General features: G+C 47.2%; 1 protein-coding gene across 2 annotated transcripts in view; it reads left to right on the top strand.

Moving 5' to 3' along the window:
- Window positions 1-19,954, top strand: part of gmds (GDP-mannose 4,6-dehydratase) — a 234,279-nt gene that overhangs the window by 63,218 nt on the left and 151,107 nt on the right. For both annotated transcript variants that reach the window (XM_039001967.1, XM_039001966.1), the window contains one exon: window positions 19,004-19,196. In XM_039001967.1, coding sequence (XP_038857895.1) covers window positions 19,004-19,196 — 193 coding nt within the window. The remainder of the gene's footprint in view (window positions 1-19,003; window positions 19,197-19,954) is intronic.

The following is a 19,954-nucleotide window of genomic DNA, read 5'->3' as shown; positions in this document are numbered from 1 at the left end:
AGCCAAATGTGTGTGTGTGTGTGCTCCTGTGGTTGACAGTATGGTCTGTTGTGTGTTTGTGTGTGTCTGTATACGCTCCTGGGGCTGACAGCGCGTGTGTGTGTGTAACCAACCAGAAGGGTAGCACCTGCAGGGGCGGGGGTCCCTTGACTTCACTTCTATTTAAAGATCATGTAAGCAATGCCAGGGGCAGGGAGGGAGGCTGGCTTCCCCTGCTCACAACAGGGGCATTCATCAAGTGAGAGAGGGTTGGGGGACTCGACAGGGGTGCTGGAGTATTTAAGTGGGGTCTGGGGGGTGAGGGTGTGTAAGTGAAAGGAAGGAGTTACAGAGGGAAGAGGAGGAGCTGGGAGGCTGATTACAGACACATGGGGGAACAGCAGCAGCAGCTGGGGATTGGGGGGGCAGTTTGTTCCCTACAGGGGGGTTCTTCAGGAGTAGGGGGGTTCTACTCACCTCTTCTCACCTTTCCTTCCCCCTCTTCTCTCCTCCCCTCTACTGCTTTGATGTAATCTGGTCCTGCTGATGTATAGCTGATAAGAGTGTGAGAACACTGACCAGCTGGGGGGGGGGGGGGGGATAACACAGGGAAAGGGGATACCTAGTCAGTTGCACAACTGAATGCATTCAACCCAACCCCTCTGAATTAGGGAAGGAAGGAATGGTATGATGAGAGGAATCAAATCATCAAATTATATTTGTCATGCGCCGAATACAACAGGTGTTGACCTTACAGTGTGATGTTTTCCTACAAACCCTTAACCAACAATGCAGTTTTAAGAAAAATAAGTGTTAATAAAAAATGAAAGTAACAAATAATTAAAGAGCATCAGTAAAATAACAATAGCGAGGCTATATACAGGGGGTACCAGTACAGAGTCAATGTGCGGGGGCAACGGTTAGTCGAGGTAATTTGGGTAATATGTACATGTAGGTAGAGTTAGAGACTAAATAGTGACTAAATAGAGAAATTAGCTGGTAGAAATGCAATATCAGAGAATGTTTGAAAGGCATTGAATATGACCATATCAGTGTGTAAGTTGGCGAGTTGAGCTTTATAGATGTGTTGTAGGATAGGTCTAGAAGACAGAATAATATATTTATATTGTATTGCACTGTATGTGGCAACCTCTGATTCACAGCGAGTAGTTGTGTGGTGCAACCATTCTCCCACTGCAGGAGATGAGTGTTGTTGTTTTGATGTTGGCATACTGCAGCTAAACACCCCCAGAGGTTAAACAGGGATGATGCCACACACAAACATACATACATACATACATACATACATACATACATACATACATACATACATACATGTGTGTCTGGTTACCTAGGTGTCTGGTTAGATTGTAAACTCTCCTTCCAGAATCACAATAAGCATCTCCAATCCAAAATTAAATCTAGAATCGGCTTCCTATTTCGCAACAAAGCATCCTTCACTCATGCTGCCAAACATACCCTCGTAAAACTGACTATCCTACCGATCCTCGACTTCGGCGATGTCATCTATAAAATAGCCTCCAACACTCTACTCAGCAAATTGGATGCAGTCTATCACAGTGCCATCCGTTTTGTCACCAAAGCGACATATACTACCCACCACTGCAACCTGCATGCACTCGTTGGCTGGCCCTCGCTTCATATTCGTCGCCAAAACCCACTGGCTCCAGGTCATCTATTAGTCTTTGCTAGGTAAAGCCCTGCCTAATCTCAGCTCACTGGTCACCATAGCAGCACTCGCTCCAGCAGGTATATTTCACTGGTCACCCCCAAAGCCAATTCCTCCTTTGGCCACCTTTCCTTCCAGTTCTCTGCTGCCAATGACTGGAATGAATTGCAAAAATCACTGAAGCTGGAGACTCATATCTCCCTCACTAGCTTTAAGCACCAGCTGTCAGAGTAGCTCTCAGATCACTGCACCTGTACATAGCCCATCTGTAAATAGCCCATCCAACTACCTCATCCCCATATTGTTATTTTTTTGTTGTTGCTTTGCACCCCAGTATCTCTACTTGCACATTCATCTTCTGCATATCTATCACTCCAGTGTTCAGTTGCTAAATTGTAATTATTTCACCACTATGGCCTATTTATTGCCTTACCTCCCTTATCTTACCTCATTTGCACACACTGTATATATACTTTTCTATTGTGTTATTGACTGTATGTTTGTTTATTCCATGTGTAACTCTGTTGTTTGTGTCGCACTGCTTTGCTTTATCTTGGCCAGGCCGCAGTTGTAAATGAGAACATGATCTCAACTGGCCTACCTGGTTAAATAAAGGTTAAATAAAAAATACATGCATACACACACACACTTGCTGTCCGTGTTTGTGTGTGATTGCTAAACGGAGCAGGAGCCCTAAGGCCTGACCACAGATGACTGTAATAAGGTCTGCCATGTTTACACGCATGTTGATGTTTGTGAGGGAGAATGATTGATGGGTACTTGGTGTCTGCAGGCAAAATGGGCTGATTGGAATGGAGGGGTTCTCCTGTCTTTCCCAGGGAGTTCCCGCTCTGGTAGGTAAAGTATTTTTTCACCAAAAGCTTGAGGACAAGAGTCCAGTCCTCTCCCCACAAGCCTAACCACTCAGATGGACGCACCCTGCCATACAACCTGCCATCATCGTTACATGTACTAACTATTAGAACGGTGCCTTATAGGACATGTACTAACTATTAGAACGGTGCCTTATAGGACATGTACTAACTATTAGAACGGTGCATTATAGGACATGTACAGTATTATCTCTTAATGAAGCTAAGATATTACTGATGGGGTTGGGATCATCAAGCCATTTGATGGGCCAAAACATTCATGGCATTCCATGCAAGTCGGAGCGTTGGGATAAGAGTGGGAACAGGAACAGACGGGGTGTAGACGCTAGACAGCGAGATTGGCCGCTCACGCATATTGATACCCATCACACAGATCTCTGGCATGAATGAGGGATTGAGACACGAGGAAGGATGGAGAGGAAGAGAGTGAGAGTAGGCCGGGAGGCATCTTTGAGGGGCTTTCCAGACTCTTCTTCTATAAATCCTGTGTCTGACAGCAGATCTCCTAGGTCTCTGTGTACCTGCGCTTGAACACAACACATACCTCTAGTACACATGTCATATCCCCCCACCCTTCCTTCATTCTCCCCTCTCCTCCTTACCCTCCTCTGCTGTCTAACTGTTTGAATTGTGTTTGTTCATCTCCATAGCTGCAGCAACCTGGCTGGCTGGCTGTCACTAGACAGACAGCCAGCCAGCCAGCAGGAGAGAAATTATTGGATGGAAAACAGTGTGGGGATTTTGGGTCTATCTTTGAGCCTTGCACGGTGATCTCTCATGTCTAGCTAGGTGATTAGGAAATCAATGACTTATCACAACTGAAGGAGTCTACACACTGTGGAGAAAGTAGATACGGAGCATAGTGTAGTGTTGCAACGTAGTTTTAGAGAATTTGGCAGTACGTCCAACCGGCCCCACAGACCACGTATACCCACGCCAGCCCAGGACCTCCACATCTGGCCTTTTCACCTGCGGGATCGTCTTCGACCAGCAAGGCGTCCCAAGTTGGTGGGCCTATAACCTCCCAGGCCCATCCATGGCTGTGCCCCTGCCTTGTCGGAGAATCCATAGATTAGGGCCAGATGTATTTATTTCTATTGACTGATTTCCTTGTAGGAACTGTAACTCAGTAAAATCGTTGAAAATCTTGGATCTTACGTTAATATTCGGAAAGTGTTCAGATCCCTTTACTTTCTCTACATTTTGTTTCGTTTTAGCCTTATTCTAAAAGGGATGAAATAATTTTTTTTACCCCCTCATCAATCTACACACAATACCCCATGATGACATAGCAAAAACTTGTTTTTTTGCAAATGGGAAAAAAAGGAAATTACATTGACATGAGTATTCAGACCCTTCACTCAGTACTTTGTTGAAGAACCTTTGGCAGCGATTACAGACTCGAGTCTTCTTGGCGCCGACAGAGATGGCCGTCTCGCTTTGACTCTTTAGGAAATTATACTGATTTTAGTTTTTTTATGTATTATTTCTTACATTGTTAACCCAGAAAATCTTTAGTGTTATTACATGCAGTTGAAGTCGGACATTTATATACATTTAGGTTGGAGTCATTAAAACTCGTTTTTCAACCACTCCACAAATTTCTTGTTAACAAACTATGGTTTTGGCAAGTCAGTTAGGACATCTACTTTGTGCATGACACAATTCATTTTTCCAACAATTGTTTACAGACAGATTATTTAACTTATAATTCACTGCATCACAATTCCAGTGGGTTAGAAGTTTACATACACTAAGTTGACTGTGCCTTTAAACAGCTTGGAAAATTCCAGAAAATGATGTCATGGCTTTAGAAGCTTCTTATAGGCTTATTGACATCATTTGAGTCAATTGGAGGTGTACCGGTGGATGTATTTCAAGGCCTACCTTCAAACTCTGTGCCTCTTTGCTTGACATCATGGGAAAGTCCAAAGAAATCAGCCAAGACCTCAGAAAATAAATTGTAGACCTCCACAAGTCTGGTTCATCCTTGGGAGCAATTTCCAAACGCCTGAAGGTACCACGTTCATCTGTACAAACAATAGTACGCAAGTATAAACATTATGGGACCACGAAGCCACCATACCGCTCAGGAAGGAGACGCATTCTGTGTCCTAGAGATCAGAGGTCGACTGATTACTTGGAATGTTCGATTAATTAGGGCCGATTTCAAGTTTTCATAATAATCGGAAATTGGTATTTTTGGACACCAATTTGGCCGATTTTAAAAAATAATAATATATAATAATAATACTTTTTACTTTTACTTTTACTTTTTTTCTAGGCAAGTCAGTTAAGAACACATTCTTATTTTCAATGACGGCCTAGGAACGGTGGGTTAACTGCCTTGTTCAGTGGCAGAACGACAGATTTTTACCTTGTCAGCTCAGGGATTCAATCTTGCAACCTTACGGTTAACTAGTCCAACGCTCTAACCACCTGATTACATTGCACTCCACGAGGAGCCTGCCTGTTACGCGAATGCAGTAAGAAGCCAAGGTAAGTTGCTAGCTAGCTTTAAACGTATCTTATAAAAAACAATCAATCAATCAATCATAATCACTAGTTAACTACACATGGTTGATGCTATTACTAGTTTATCTAGCGTGTCCTGCTTTGCATATAATCTATGCGGTGGCATTCGCGAAAAAGGACTGTCGTTGCTCCAATGTGTACCTAACCATAAACATCAATGCCTTTCTTAAAATCAATACACAAGTATATATTTTTAAACCTGCATATTTAGTTAATATTGCCTGCTAACATGAATTTCTTTGTGTGACTTCTCTTGCAACAGAGTCAGGGTATATGCAGCAGTTTGGGCCGCCTAGCTCATTGCAAACTGTATGAAGTCTATTTCTTCCTAACAAAGACAGCCAACTTCGCCAAACGGGGGATGATTTAACAAAAGCGCATTTGCGAAAAAAGCACAATCGTTGCACGACTGTACCTAACCATAAACATCAATGCCTTTCTTAAAATCAATACACAGAAGTATATATTTTTAAACCTGCATATTTAGCTAAAAGAAATCCAGGTTAGCAGGCAATATTAACCAGGTGAAATTGTGTCACTTCTCTTGCGTTCATTGCACGCAGAGTCAGGGTATATGCAACAGTTTGGGCCGCCTGGCTCGTTGTGAACTAATTTGCCAGAATTTTACCTAATTATGACATAACATTGAAGGTTGTGCAATGTAACAGGAATATTTAGACTTAGGGATGCCACCCGTTAGATAAAATACGGAACGGTTCCGTATTTCACTGAAAGACTAACGGTTTTGTTTTCGAGATGATAGTTTCCCGATTCGACCATATTAATGACGTAAGGCTCGTATTTCTGTGTGTTATTATGTTATAATTAAGTCTATGATTTGATAGAGCAGTCTGACTAAGTGATGGTAGGCACCAGCAGGCTCGTAAGCATTCATTCAAACAGCACTTTCGTGCGTTTTACCAGCAGCTCGCCGCTGTTCTTCAAGCATTGCGCTGTTTATGACTTCAAGCCTATCAACTCCCGAGATTAGGCTGGTGTAACCGATGTGTAATGGCTAGCTAGTTAGCGGGGTGCGCGCTAATACGTCACTCGTCACTCGCTCTGAGACTTGGAGTAGTTGTTCCCCTTGCTCTGCATGGGTAACGCTGCTTTGAGGGTGGCTGTTGTCGATGTGTTCCTGGTTCGAGCCCAGGTAGGAGCGAGGAGAGGGACGGAAGCTATACTGTTACACTGGCAATACTAAAGTGCCTATAAGAACATCCAATAGTCAAAGGTATATGAAATACAAATCGTATAGAGAGAAATAGTCCTATAATTCCCATAATAACTACAACCTAAAACTTCTTACCTAGGAATATTGAAGACTCATTTTAAAAGGAACCACCAGCTTTCATATGTTCTGAGCAAGGAACTTAAACGTTAGCTTTCTTACATGGCACATATTGCACTTTTACGTTCTTCTCCAACACTTTGTTTTTGTATTATTTAAACTAAATTGAACATGTTTATTTATTTGAGGCTACATTTATTTTATTGATATATTATATTAAGTTAAAATAAGTGTTCATTCAGTATTGTTGTAATTGTCATTATTACAAATAAAATAAAAAAATCGGTATCGGCTTTTTTGGTCCTCCAATAATCGGCATCGGTATCGGCGTTGAAAAATCATAATCGGTCGACCTCTAATGGAGATGAACTTACTTTGGTGCGAAAAGTGCAAATCAATCCCAGAACAACAGCAAATGACCCTGTGAAGATGCTGGAGGAAACAGGTACAAAAGTATCTATATTCACAGTAAACGAGTCCTATATTGACAGAACCTGAAAGGCCGCTCAGCATGGAAGAAGCCACTGCTCCAAAACCGCCATCAAAAAGCCAGACTACGGTTTGCAACTGCACATGGGGATAAAGATCGTACTTTTTGGAGAAATGTCCTCTGGTCTGATGAAACAAAAATAGAACTGTTTGGCCATAATGACCATCACTATGTTTGGAGGAAAAAGGGGGATGCTTGCAAGCCGAAGAACACCATCCCAACCGTGAAGCATGGGGGTGGCAGCATCATGTTGTGGGGGTGCTTTGTTGCAGGAGGGACTAGTGCACTTCACAAAATAGATGACTTCATGAGGAAGAAAAATGATGTGGATATATTGAAGCAACATCTCAAGACATCAGTCAGGAAGTTAAAGCTTGGTTGCAAATGGGTCTTCCAAATGGACAATGACCCCAAGCATACTTCCAAAGTTGTGGCAAAATGGCTTAAGGACAACAAAGTCAAGGTATTGGAGTGGCCATCACAAAGCCCTGAACTCAATCCCACAGAGAATTTGTGGGCAGAACTGAAAAAGCGTGTGAGAACAAGGAGGCCTACAAACCTGACTCAGTTACTCCAGCTCTGTCAGGAGGAATGGGCCAAAATTCACCCAGCTTATTGTGGGAAGCTTGTGGAAGGCTACCTGAAATGTTTGACCCAAGTTAAACAATTTTAAGGCAATGCTACCAAATACTAATTGAGTGTATGTAAACTTCTGACCCACTGGGAATGTGATGAAAGAAATAAAAGCTGAAATAGATCATTCTCTCAACTATTATTCTGACATTTCACATTCTTAAAATAAAGTGGTTATCCTAACTGACCTAAGACAGGGAATTCTTACTAGGATTAAATGTCAGGATTTGTGAAAAACTGAGTTTAAATGTATTTGGCTAAGGTGTATGTAAACTTCCGACTTCAACTCTGTGTACATGTTCTTATTCCATCCCTTTAGATGTGTGTGTATTAGGTAGTTATTGGGGAGTTGTTAGATTACTTTTTAGATATTACTGCACTGTCGGAACTAGAAGCACAAGCATTTCGCTACACTCGCATCTGCTAACCATATGTATGTGACCAATAAAAATGTATTTGATTTGGTATGACATTACAAGCTTGTCACATCTGTATTTGGGGAGTTTCTCCCATTCTTCTCTGCAGATCCTCTCAAGCTCTGTCAGGTTGGATGGGGAGTGTCGCTGCACAGCTATTTTCAGGTCTCTCCAGATATGTTCGATCGGGTTCAAGTCCGGGCTCTAGTTGGGCCACTCAAGGACATTCAGAGACTTGTTCCGAAGCCACTCCTGCATTGTCTTAGCTGTGTGCTTAGGGTTGTTGTCCTGTTGGGAGGTGAACCTTCGCCCCATTCTGAGGTCCTGAGCACTCTGTAGCAGGTTTTCATCAAGGATCTCTCTTTGCTCCGTTCATCTTTCCCTCCATCCTGATTAGTCTCCCAGTCCCTGCCACTGAAAAATATTCCCATAGGGATGGTGCCAGGTTTTCTCCAGATGTGACGCTTGGCATTCAAGCCAAAAGGTTTGATCTTGTTTTCATCTGACCAGGTGCTTTTGGTGCCTTTTACTAAGGAGTGGCTTCTGTCAGGCTACTCTAAAATAAAGGCCTTATTGGTGGATTGCTACATTGATGGTTGTCCTTCTGGAACCTCCACAGAGGAGCTCTGTCAGTGTGACCATTGGGTTCTTGGTAACTTCCCTGACCAAGTCCCTTCTCCCCTAATTTCTCAGTTTGGCCAGGCAGACAGCTCTAGGAAGAGTTTTGGTGGTTCCAAACTTCTTCCATTTAAGAATGATGGAGGCCACTGTGTTCTTAGGGACCTTCAAAGCTGCAGAAAATGTTGGGTACCCTTCCCGCATCTGTGCCTCGACACAATCCTGTCTTGGAGCTCTACGGAACAATTTATTTAACCTCATGGCTTGGTTTTTGCTCTGACATGCCCTGTCAACTGTGGGGACCTTCTATAGACAGATGTGTGTGCCATTCCAAATCATGTCCAATCAATTGAATTTACCACAGGTGGACTCCAATCATGTTGTAGAAACATCAAGGATGATCAATGGAAACAGGATGCACCTGGGCTCAATTTCGAGTCTCATAGCAAAGGGTCTGAATAATTATGTAAATAAGTTATATCATTTTTTTTAATATATCATTTTGCAAAAAATATCCTGTTTTCGCTTAATCATTATTGGGTATTGTGTGTAAATTGATGAGGAAAATGTTTTATTTAATCAATTTTAGAATAAGGCTGTAATGTAAAAAAATGTGGAAAAAGTCAAGGGTCTGAATACTTTCCGAATGCACTGTAAATGTCACCAGTATCCCACTGCACCTGGCTAGTGGGTAAGGTCTCTCTTGTGTGTGTGTGTGTGTGACATTGTTCTATTGACGTGGTAGTGCACATACACACTCACATTTTTGCCGTTATGGCGTTAATGCTTTCTCTTTCTGGTGTTGTGTTTGATGGCAGTGTGTGTCAGTCTGACACCTCTTGTTTTATCCCGGGGAGGGACAGCAGTAGAGATAGGAATGTTTATGCGGAGGCTGTTATTGTTATTCTGAGCCATTTTAAGAACTAATTATTTCCAATGAAAACACAGGGACGATTTACGATGTGACGCAAGTTACAACAAGTCTCTGAATGATGTTAAATGATTGATCCGCCACTCTTCTCTCACCCTCTCTCTCTCCTTCCCCCTCTCCCACTGTTTGAGTGTTATTGTGTCTGGTTCTTAGGGAATGGCAAATTGACACATCATAAAGACAAACAGCGCTCTGTTTTTCTAACAAGTATGTGTACACGGTATGAGTGAGGATTGAAACAAGACAGGACTAGAGAGAGATGCTACCTAAGGACACAGATGTAAAGATATATATATATATACACACAGTAAAAGGCCTAAATAATTTAGCATAGATGTGTTGTAACAGTGGGCTATACAAGGAGATGTTTAAATTGAAGATGCAATGTATCCTGAAACTTGCAGGGAAGAATAGCCTATTCTGTTCTTCCAGAATATGACCTCAATGTCCTTAAACTCTCATCTTCTTCCCGAGTAGCCTACAACCTCAATGTCTACTCCCAGGTTGTGTTCTAACAGTATGCTATAGGAGGAGATGGGCAATTCCAAGATGCTGTGACTCACTTTTTCACTTTAAAATGGATGCCAAGTAAAAACTATTGATTGCAAAGTTTAACAAACCATGCCCATATATACAGAAGTCTACTTTTAACAATTATCACTGAACATTTGACTAAAACACAGGTATTCAAGGAACAGTGCAGATGCCAAGTCTGGGAACAGAGTGACAGTAAGATCTCCCTCAGATTATGTGATCACGGGTTCCAAAAACTATTTTTAAATATCAGTTCTGAATTCAAAGAGGTCTGTAGAAAGAATGGGACATCTTGAGTTTGAAAAAAAATATATTTGGGTTCTTGAACTCCTGTAAGGGAACTGGATCAACAGCTGTTAACAGAATGACATCATGGGTCCTAATTATGAAGAATGTCACACTCTTCATAGTGATGTATCCTGAATAGGTACACAAAATTAGAACATTTTAATATCCTCCTTTGCATGTTTGGGTATTATTTTACACACTGGCTATTACTGTAATGAGTTCTGCTCATTAGTCCGGTTGTTCCAGACCGGACTAAATCTGTACCTATTTTTCACAGGTTTGGACAGCACAGTAGAGTACAGCACAGTATGGTAGAGTAGCGCACAGTACAGTAAAGGAAATTGGAGGAGAGTGTAGTTCACTAGAGTACAGTAAAGTATAGTTCAGTAGAGCACCAGTAGAGTATACTATATTACATTATACTGTACTCTACTCATGTGTGCTCTACTGTACTGAACTATTGTACTCTATTTTTCTTTACTGTGCTGAACACTACTGTATACTACTGTGCACTACTGTACACTACTGTGCTCTACTGTACACTACTGTACACTACTGTGCACTACTGTACACTACTGTGCTCTACTGAACACTACTGAACACTACTGTACACTACTGTGCACTACTGAACACTACTGTATACTACTGAACACTACTGTATACTACTGTGCACTACTGAACACTACTGTATACTACTGAACACTACTGTATACTACTGTACACTACTGTACACTACTGTGCACTACTGAACACTACTGTATACTACTGTGCTCTACTGTACACTACTGTACACTACTGTGCACTACTGTACACTACTGTATACTACTGAACACTACTGTACACTACTGTGCTCTAGTGTACACTACGGTGCTCTACTGTGCACTACTGTACACTACTGTGCACTACTGTGCTCTACTGTGCTCTACTGTGCTCTATTTCAACTGTGGTTGTGACTACTATGATTTCCCATTGGCATTCTGTTATATTTTTTTGGGTCACTCTTTTTTGGGTCACTCTTACCGATTTGGTAACAGAGTGACATGTTTTAATCACTTAATAATTCATTAACAAAAATGTTTTGCAAAAAAACACAAATTAATTGGTGTATCTACTTTTACTTGTTACTTTTGTGAACTTTCATTTTCCTCCCTCATGAGGGAGAGAAATGAGAAAATATCTGAAAGATATGGGCTTTTTGGTATCAGAATGACAAGACACTAGGCAGTATTTCTTAAACTTACAGAAGGCTAATCATTTCTGCAAAACAAAATATAAATACTTCAACATTATTGCGTTTCTAATACCTTTTAAGACTTTTTCTAATCAATGTTTTTTAAGACCCATTTTCCATCTGTGTGAACAGATATCAAAGCCTTTACTTTTCCCACATTTTTAAGATTGAAAATGCCTTCATTTCCCCAAAAAATATAGACTCTTAGCTTTCATTTGACACCAAATATGATATGCTCCTATAAACAAATATGTTGGTGCTCATGGGTCCTTTTACATGGAAATGACAAGATGCACTTTACATTGATGATTTCAATGTATTCTGAAACTCAAGTGTTCTTTCTGAGGATGACAGGGATGTACTGTGTCTTATGTTCTTTCTGAGGATGACAGGGATGTACTGTGTCTTATGTTCTTTCTGAGGATGACAGGGATGTACTGTGTCTTATGTTCTTTCTGAGGATGACAGGTGTGTACTGTGTCTTATGTTCTTTCTGAGGATGACAGGGATGTACTGTATCTTATGTTCTTTCTGAGGATGACAGGGATGTGAAAGAAATAGTGTAACGTGTTCACTGTCCTGCTCTCATGCTGGTATACATTTTTCAAAATACTAATTTGCGTTATCAGAGGAGTCCATTGAATTAAATGTTGATGATGTGGTTGTGATGCTGCTCTCCAACAGGGTTGGGTTCACTTCCTTTTCAATTCAATCAATTCAGGAAGTAAACTGAGATTCCAATTTCAATATAACCCTGCTCTCCAACATCTGCCAGGTCTCTGGTCGTAGGTCTGAGGACCATAGAGGACCATACAGTGTGTTACCTCCTACTTGTGTGTGTCCATTTTCCAGCTCTACATGGTCTTGTTCTTCTAGATTGTTCATATAGTCTCTGGGCATCAGGGCCTGTATTGGGTTGCTGTTTGTTATATGTGATAGGGAGAAACATAGGACTTTGGAGGTATGTGAAGAGAAAGCATAAAAGTATAAAGATATTTCATATTTATGCATCTATCAAGACACAGTCAGTCTGTGCTCTGAAATGTGTATTCCAACCGTCCGTGTTTCCCAGACCCTGGTCGACACGTATCCTGTACATTACAAACCATTTTAACATTTAGCTCTATTTTTTCCCTTTTTTTACCGTCTGAATATTTGCTTTGTGACCGGTGGACCCCCAATGCTGACAGAGCTTGGCTGAATGCCTGGACCTAGAACAATATCAGCCAAGGGGGGGTTGGTGAGAGCGAGGAGCCTGGCCAGACACAAACTCACACACAGGAACGTCTGGCCTCTAAGCCGTCAGCGCTGCGCCCTGCCTTACATAATGACAGAGTGTGGAGGCATTAAGGCAATTTGTTTGATTTAAGTTGTCAAGGCAGGCTGGACCCTGTACCTTTCAGCTGGTTTTGATACCCAGGCTCGTGTGTGTGTTTTCATTCTGCATACCTCCTCTGTGAAATAAAAACCAGAGGAATGGACAGGCTCACACAGAGTGGGGTCTCATCTCGGCTAGGGAGGTAACAGACCGTACGTTCTGTGAGAGGCCAGAGAGGGGGGGGGAGTGCCAGAGGCTAGGGAGGTAACAGACCGTACGTTCTGTGAGAGGCCAGAGAGGGGGGGATGGGGAGTGACAGAGGCTAGGGAGGTAACAGACCGTATGTTCTGTGAGAGGCCAGAGAGAGGGGGGATGGGGAGTGACAGAGGCTAGGGAGGTAACAGACCGTACGTTCTGTGAGAGGCCAGAGAGAGGGGGGATGGGGAGTGACAGAGGCTAGGGAGGTAACAGACCGTACGTTCTGTGAGAGGCCAGAGAGGGGGGGGGGGGGGGGCGAGTGCCAGAGGCTAGGGAGGTAACAGACCGTACGTTCTGTGAGAGGCCAGAGAGAGGGGGGATGGGGAGTGACAGAGGCTAGGGAGGTAACAGACCGTATGTTCTGTGAGAGGCCAGAGAGGGGGGGGATGGGGAGTGACAGAGGCTAGGGAGGTAACAGACCGTACGTACTGTGAGAGGCCAGAGAGGGGGGGGGGGGGGGGGGGAGTGCCAGAGGCTAGGGAGGTAACAGACCGTACGTTCTGTGAGAGGCCAGAGAGAGGGGGGATGGGGAGTGACAGAGGCTAGGGAGGTAACAGACCGTACGTTCTGTGAGAGGCCAGAGAGAGGGGGGATGGGGAGTGACAGAGGCTAGGGAGGTAACAGACCGTACGTTCTGTGAGAGGCCAGAGAGGGGGGGGGGGGGGGGGGGGCGAGTGCCAGAGGCTAGGGAGGTAACAGACCGTACGTTCTGTGAGAGGCCAGAGAGAGGGGGGATGGGGAGTGACAGAGGCTAGGGAGGTAACAGACCGTATGTTCTGTGAGAGGCCAGAGAGGGGGGGGATGGGGAGTGACAGAGGCTAGGGAGGTAACAGACCGTACGTTCTGTGAGAGGCCAGAGAGGGGGGGATGGGGAGTGACAGAGGCTAGGGAGGTAACAGACCGTACGTTCTGTGAGAGGCCAGAGAGGGGGGATGGGGAGTGACAGAGGCTAGGGAGGTAACAGACCGTACGTTCTGTGAGAGGCCAGAGAGGGGGGGGGATGGGGAGTGACAGAGGCTAGGGAGGTAACAGACCGTACGTTCTGTGAGAGGCCAGAGAGGGGGGGGGATGGGGAGTGACAGAGGCTAGGGAGGTAACAGACCGTACGTTCTGTGAGAGGCCAGAGAGGGGGGGATGGGGAGTGACAGAGGCTAGGGGGGTAACAGACCGTACGTTCTGTGAGAGGCCAGAGAGGGGGGGGATGGGGAGTGCCAGAGGCTAGGGAGGTAACAGACCGTACATTTTGTGAGAGGCCAGAGAGGGGGGGAAGGGGAGTGACAGAGGCTAGGGAGGTAACAGACCGTACGTTCTGTGAGAGGCCAGAGAGAGGGGGGATGGGGAGTGACAGAGGCTAGGGAGGTAACAGACCGTACGTTCTGTGAGAGGCCAGAGAGGGGGGGGGGGGGGAGTGCCAGAGGCTAGGGAGGTAACAGACCGTACGTTCTGTGAGAGGCCAGAGAGAGGGGGGATGGGGAGTGACAGAGGCTAGGGAGGTAACAGACCGTACGTTCTGTGAGAGGCCAGAGAGGGGGGGGATGGGGAGTGACAGAGGCTAGGGAGGTAACAGACCGTACGTACTGTGAGAGGCCAGAGAGGGGGGTGGGGGGGGGGGGGGGGGGGGAGTGACAGAGGCTAGGGAGGTAACAGACCGTACGTTCTGTGAGAGGCCAGAGAGGGGGGGATGGGGAGTGACAGAGGCTAGGGAGGTAACAGACCGTACGTTCTGTGAGAGGCCAGAGAGAGGGGGGATGGGGAGTGACAGAGGCTAGGGGGGTAACAGACCGTACGTTCTGTGAGAGGCCAGAGAGGGGGGGGGTGGGGAGTGCCAGAGGCTAGGGAGGTAACAGACCGTACGTTCTGTGAGAGGCCAGAGAGGGGGGGAAGGGGAGTGACAGAGGCTAGGGAGGTAACAGACCGTACGTTCTGTGAGAGGCCAGAGGGGGGGGATGGGGAGTGACAGAGGCTAGGGAGGTAACAGACCGTACGTTCTGTGAGAGGCCAGAGAGGGGGGGGATGGGGAGTGACAGAGGCTAGGGAGGTAACAGACCATACGTTCTGTGAGAGGCCAGAGAGAGGGGGGATGGGGAGTGAGAGGCTAGGGCTACACAGAGGAGGGAGGGAGTGTAGGAGGAAGTGTAGGAGGGTAGGAGGCAGAGATCAGAGGAGACAGGGGTGTGAGGGGGGTGGGGGGGGGGGGGGGGGGAGTGACAGAGGCTAGGGAGGTAACAGACCGTACGTTCTGTGAGAGGCCAGAGAGGGGGGGATGGGGAGTGACAGAGGCTAGGGAGGTAACAGACCGTACGTTCTGTGAGAGGCCAGAGAGAGGGGGGATGGGGAGTGACAGAGGCTAGGGGGGGTAACAGACCGTACGTTCTGTGAGAGGCCAGAGAGGGGGGGGGTGGGGAGTGCCAGAGGCTAGGGAGGTAACAGACCGTACGTTCTGTGAGAGGCCAGAGAGGGGGGGAAGGGGAGTGACAGAGGCTAGGGAGGTAACAGACCGTACGTTCTGTGAGAGGCCAGAGGGGGGGGATGGGGAGTGACAGAGGCTAGGGAGGTAACAGACCGTACGTTCTGTGAGAGGCCAGAGAGGGGGGGGATGGGGAGTGACAGAGGCTAGGGAGGTAACAGACCATACGTTCTGTGAGAGGCCAGAGAGGGGGGGATGGGGAGTGACAGAGGCTAGGGAGGTAACAGACCGTACGTTCTGTGAGAGGCCAGAGAGGGGGGATGGGGAGTGACAGAGGCTAGGGAGGTAACAGACCGTACGTTCTGTGAGAGGCCAGAGAGGGGGGGGATGGGGAGTGACAGAGGCTAGGGAGGTAACAGACCGTACGTTCTGTGAGAGGCCAGAGAGGGGGGGGATGGGGAGTGACAGAGGCTAGGGAGGTAACAGACCGTACGTTCTGTGAGAGGCCAGAGAGGGGGGGATGGGGAGTGACAGAGGCTAGGGGGGTAACAGACCGTACGTTCTGTGAGAGGCCAGAGAGGGGGGGGATGGGGAGTGCCAGAGGCTAGGGAGGTAACAGACCGTACATTTTGTGAGAGGCCAGAGAGGGGGGGAAGGGGAGTGACAGAGGCTAGGGAGGTAACAGACCGTACGTTCTGTGAGAGGCCAGAGAGAGGGGGGATGGGGAGTGACAGAGGCTAGGGAGGTAACAGACCGTACGTTCTGTGAGAGGCCAGAGAGGGGGGGGGGGGGGAGTGCCAGAGGCTAGGGAGGTAACAGACCGTACGTTCTGTGAGAGGCCAGAGAGAGGGGGGATGGGGAGTGACAGAGGCTAGGGAGGTAACAGACCGTACGTTCTGTGAGAGGCCAGAGAGGGGGGGGATGGGGAGTGACAGAGGCTAGGGAGGTAACAGACCGTACGTACTGTGAGAGGCCAGAGAGGGGGGTGGGGGGGGGGGGGGGGGAGTGACAGAGGCTAGGGAGGTAACAGACCGTACGTTCTGTGAGAGGCCAGAGAGGGGGGGATGGGGAGTGACAGAGGCTAGGGAGGTAACAGACCGTACGTTCTGTGAGAGGCCAGAGAGAGGGGGGATGGGGAGTGACAGAGGCTAGGGGGGTAACAGACCGTACGTTCTGTGAGAGGCCAGAGAGGGGGGGGGGTGGGGAGTGCCAGAGGCTAGGGAGGTAACAGACCGTACGTTCTGTGAGAGGCCAGAGAGGGGGGGAAGGGGAGTGACAGAGGCTAGGGAGGTAACAGACCGTACGTTCTGTGAGAGGCCAGAGGGGGGGGATGGGGAGTGACAGAGGCTAGGGAGGTAACAGACCGTACGTTCTGTGAGAGGCCAGAGAGGGGGGGGATGGGGAGTGACAGAGGCTAGGGAGGTAACAGACCATACGTTCTGTGAGAGGCCAGAGAGAGGGGGGAGGGGGAGTGAGAGGCGAGGGCTACACAGAGGAGGGAGGGAGTGTAGGAGGAAGTGTAGGAGGGTAGGAGGCAGAGATCAGAGGAGACAGGGGTGTGAGGGGGGTGGGGGGGGGGGGGGGGGGAGTGACAGAGGCTAGGGAGGTAACAGACCGTACGTTCTGTGAGAGGCCAGAGAGGGGGGGATGGGGAGTGACAGAGGCTAGGGAGGTAACAGACCGTACGTTCTGTGAGAGGCCAGAGAGAGGGGGGATGGGGAGTGACAGAGGCTAGGGGGGTAACAGACCGTACGTTCTGTGAGAGGCCAGAGAGGGGGGGGGTGGGGAGTGCCAGAGGCTAGGGAGGTAACAGACCGTACGTTCTGTGAGAGGCCAGAGAGGGGGGGAAGGGGAGTGACAGAGGCTAGGGAGGTAACAGACCGTACGTTCTGTGAGAGGCCAGAGGGGGGGGATGGGGAGTGACAGAGGCTAGGGAGGTAACAGACCGTACGTTCTGTGAGAGGCCAGAGAGGGGGGGGATGGGGAGTGACAGAGGCTAGGGAGGTAACAGACCATACGTTCTGTGAGAGGCCAGAGAGAGGGGGGATGGGGAGTGAGAGGCTAGGGCTACACAGAGGAGGGAGGGAGTGTAGGAGGAAGTGTAGGAGGGTAGGAGGCAGAGATCAGAGGAGACAGGGGTGTGAGGAGGAAGTGTAGGAGGAAGAATGAGGAGGGTAGGAGGCAGAGATCAGAGGAGAGAGGGGTGTGAGGAGGAATGAGAATATAAAGGAAGATGAGAGGGTGGAAAGGAGGGAGAGGAAAAGCATAACAGAAAGCAGTAAAGAAGGGTAAGATGAGGGAGGGTAGTGGGTGTCTGTGAGAGCAGGGATTACTGTGGGCGGGGGCGGGTGTTAGCTGCCTAGCTAGTGGCCTTACACTCTCACACCCATGGTTCCGTTTAAGGGTTCATTTAGAGAAAGAGAAACGGCTCCTTTTCCCCCTCCATCCTCTGCTCGGTTCTGCTTGGTCTAACTGCCTGCTAGTGCAGGATCTTGTTTCACACATCAGCTGTAGAGAACACAGTGGGAGAAAGCACGTATGACTTGGCCGGGTGTGTAGATGAATACACATATTGCTAGTAGTTGGTGTGCGTGCGTGCAAACTTGTGTGTGTAGTGGGCAGTGTGTGGAACGTTATTGAAAAAGTCAACTAAAAGAGTGAGTGGCGCGTCAGGGTTAGTTAGACTGAGCTCTGGGGAACAGAGGAGTTGAATAGAAAGTGATCAAAACCAATGTGTGTGTTCAGCTCTTCATCCCAGAGCTCTGCAGCAGTAGTTGGGAAGCAGTAAACTGTTGACACGTTTCAGCTGTGCAGAACGTGTGTTCACAGTAAACTGCTGACACGTTTCAGCTGTGCAGAACGTGTGTTCACAGTAAACTGCTGACACGTTTCAGCTGTGCAGAACGTGTGTTCACAGTAAACTGCTGACACGTTTCAGCTGTGCAGAACGTGTGTTCACAGTAAACTGCTGACACGTTTCAGCTGTGCAGAACGTGTGTTCACAGTAAACTGCTGACACGTTTCAGCTGTGCAGAACGTGTGTTCACAGTAAACTGCTGACACGTTTCAGCTGTGCAGAACGTGTGTTCACAGTAAACTGCTGACACGTTTCAGCTGTGCAGAACGTGTGTTCACAGTAAACTGCTGACACGTTTCAGCTGTGCAGATTGTGTGTTCACAGTAAACTGCTGACACGTTTCAGCTGAGCAGATTGTGTGTTCACAGTAAACCGCTGATGCGTTTCCGCTGTGCAGACGGTGGTCCAACCGCATGGTCCAGGTGTGTCAACCATGACCAGCTTGGCTTTACACGGTTAAACGTGATCTGGTCCTCAAATGGTCTTGTCAGACACTCTCCAGACTACACCCTAAACGTTTTGAACTTCTTGGTCCTTTGAGCTGGATCAGAACAATTGTTGCTAACGAAGGGTTTTCTTTAACAGTAGTATGACTTCCATCTGTATTGATGTGAATATTTTCTCTCCTACTCAGATCTCCTTTGAGCTGGCTGAGTACACAGCTAATGTGGACGGTGTTGGTACCCTGCGTCTGCTGGACGCTATAAAGACGTGTGGTCTGACCAACAGTGTTAAGTTCTACCAGGCCTCTACTAGTGAACTCTATGGGAAGGTCCAGGAGATCCCTCAGAAAGAGACCACGCCGTTCTACCCCCGCTCACCTTACGGTAAAACACACACACACACACACATATATATATACACATACTCACACGTCTCTACTTGGAGTACATTCAGGCTTATTTCATATGAACACCCTTTGAAGGTTCTATGCCCTGGCACTGCTCTTCAAAAGGTGTGTGTGTGTGTGTGTGTGTGTGTGTGTGTGTGTGTGTGTGTGTGTGTGTGTGTGTGTGTGTGTGTGTGTGTGTGTGTGTGTGTGTGTGTGTGTGTGTGTGTGTGTGTGTGTGTGTGTGTGTGTGTACAGAGAGGGCTTCAGAGTTGGTGCTCCCTACACACCTCCCCAGGCTAAACGTCTGAAGACTGAGTGGGTCTCACTTTAACAAAGACACCTTTATGTGCGCACGCACGCACGCACACACACACGTGTCAGTGTGATATCAGGTTTCATGTTCTGTGTTGTCTAAATGTTCTCCTCCCTGACACATTCCCTGCCTGCCTGTCTGGCAACACCTGATCTGACTGTATGGGAGTGAGGGGAGGCAGCATACCATAATAACCAGGACTGGGAGGGGGCATGGCATAACCATGGTGACCTCCCTTCTCCTGTCCATGTTAGTGTACTGACCCTGTGATTTAATCAACCAGCAGGGCTCCTCCTTCTTCCCCTCCCTCCCTGACTCTGTGGCATCTCTCTCTTCTCTCTCCTTCTTCCCCTCCCTCCCTGACTCTGTGGCATCTCTCTCTTCTCTCTCCTTCCTCCCCTCCCTCCCTGACTCTGTGGCATCTCTCTCTTCTCTCTCCT

Source organism: Salvelinus namaycush, chromosome 10 (genome assembly GCF_016432855.1).
Source record: "Salvelinus namaycush isolate Seneca chromosome 10, SaNama_1.0, whole genome shotgun sequence".
Taxonomy (NCBI): Eukaryota; Metazoa; Chordata; class Actinopteri; order Salmoniformes; family Salmonidae; genus Salvelinus; species Salvelinus namaycush.
The sequence above is the reverse complement of the archived record's forward strand: the minus strand, read 5'-3'. Positions and strand labels throughout refer to the sequence as shown.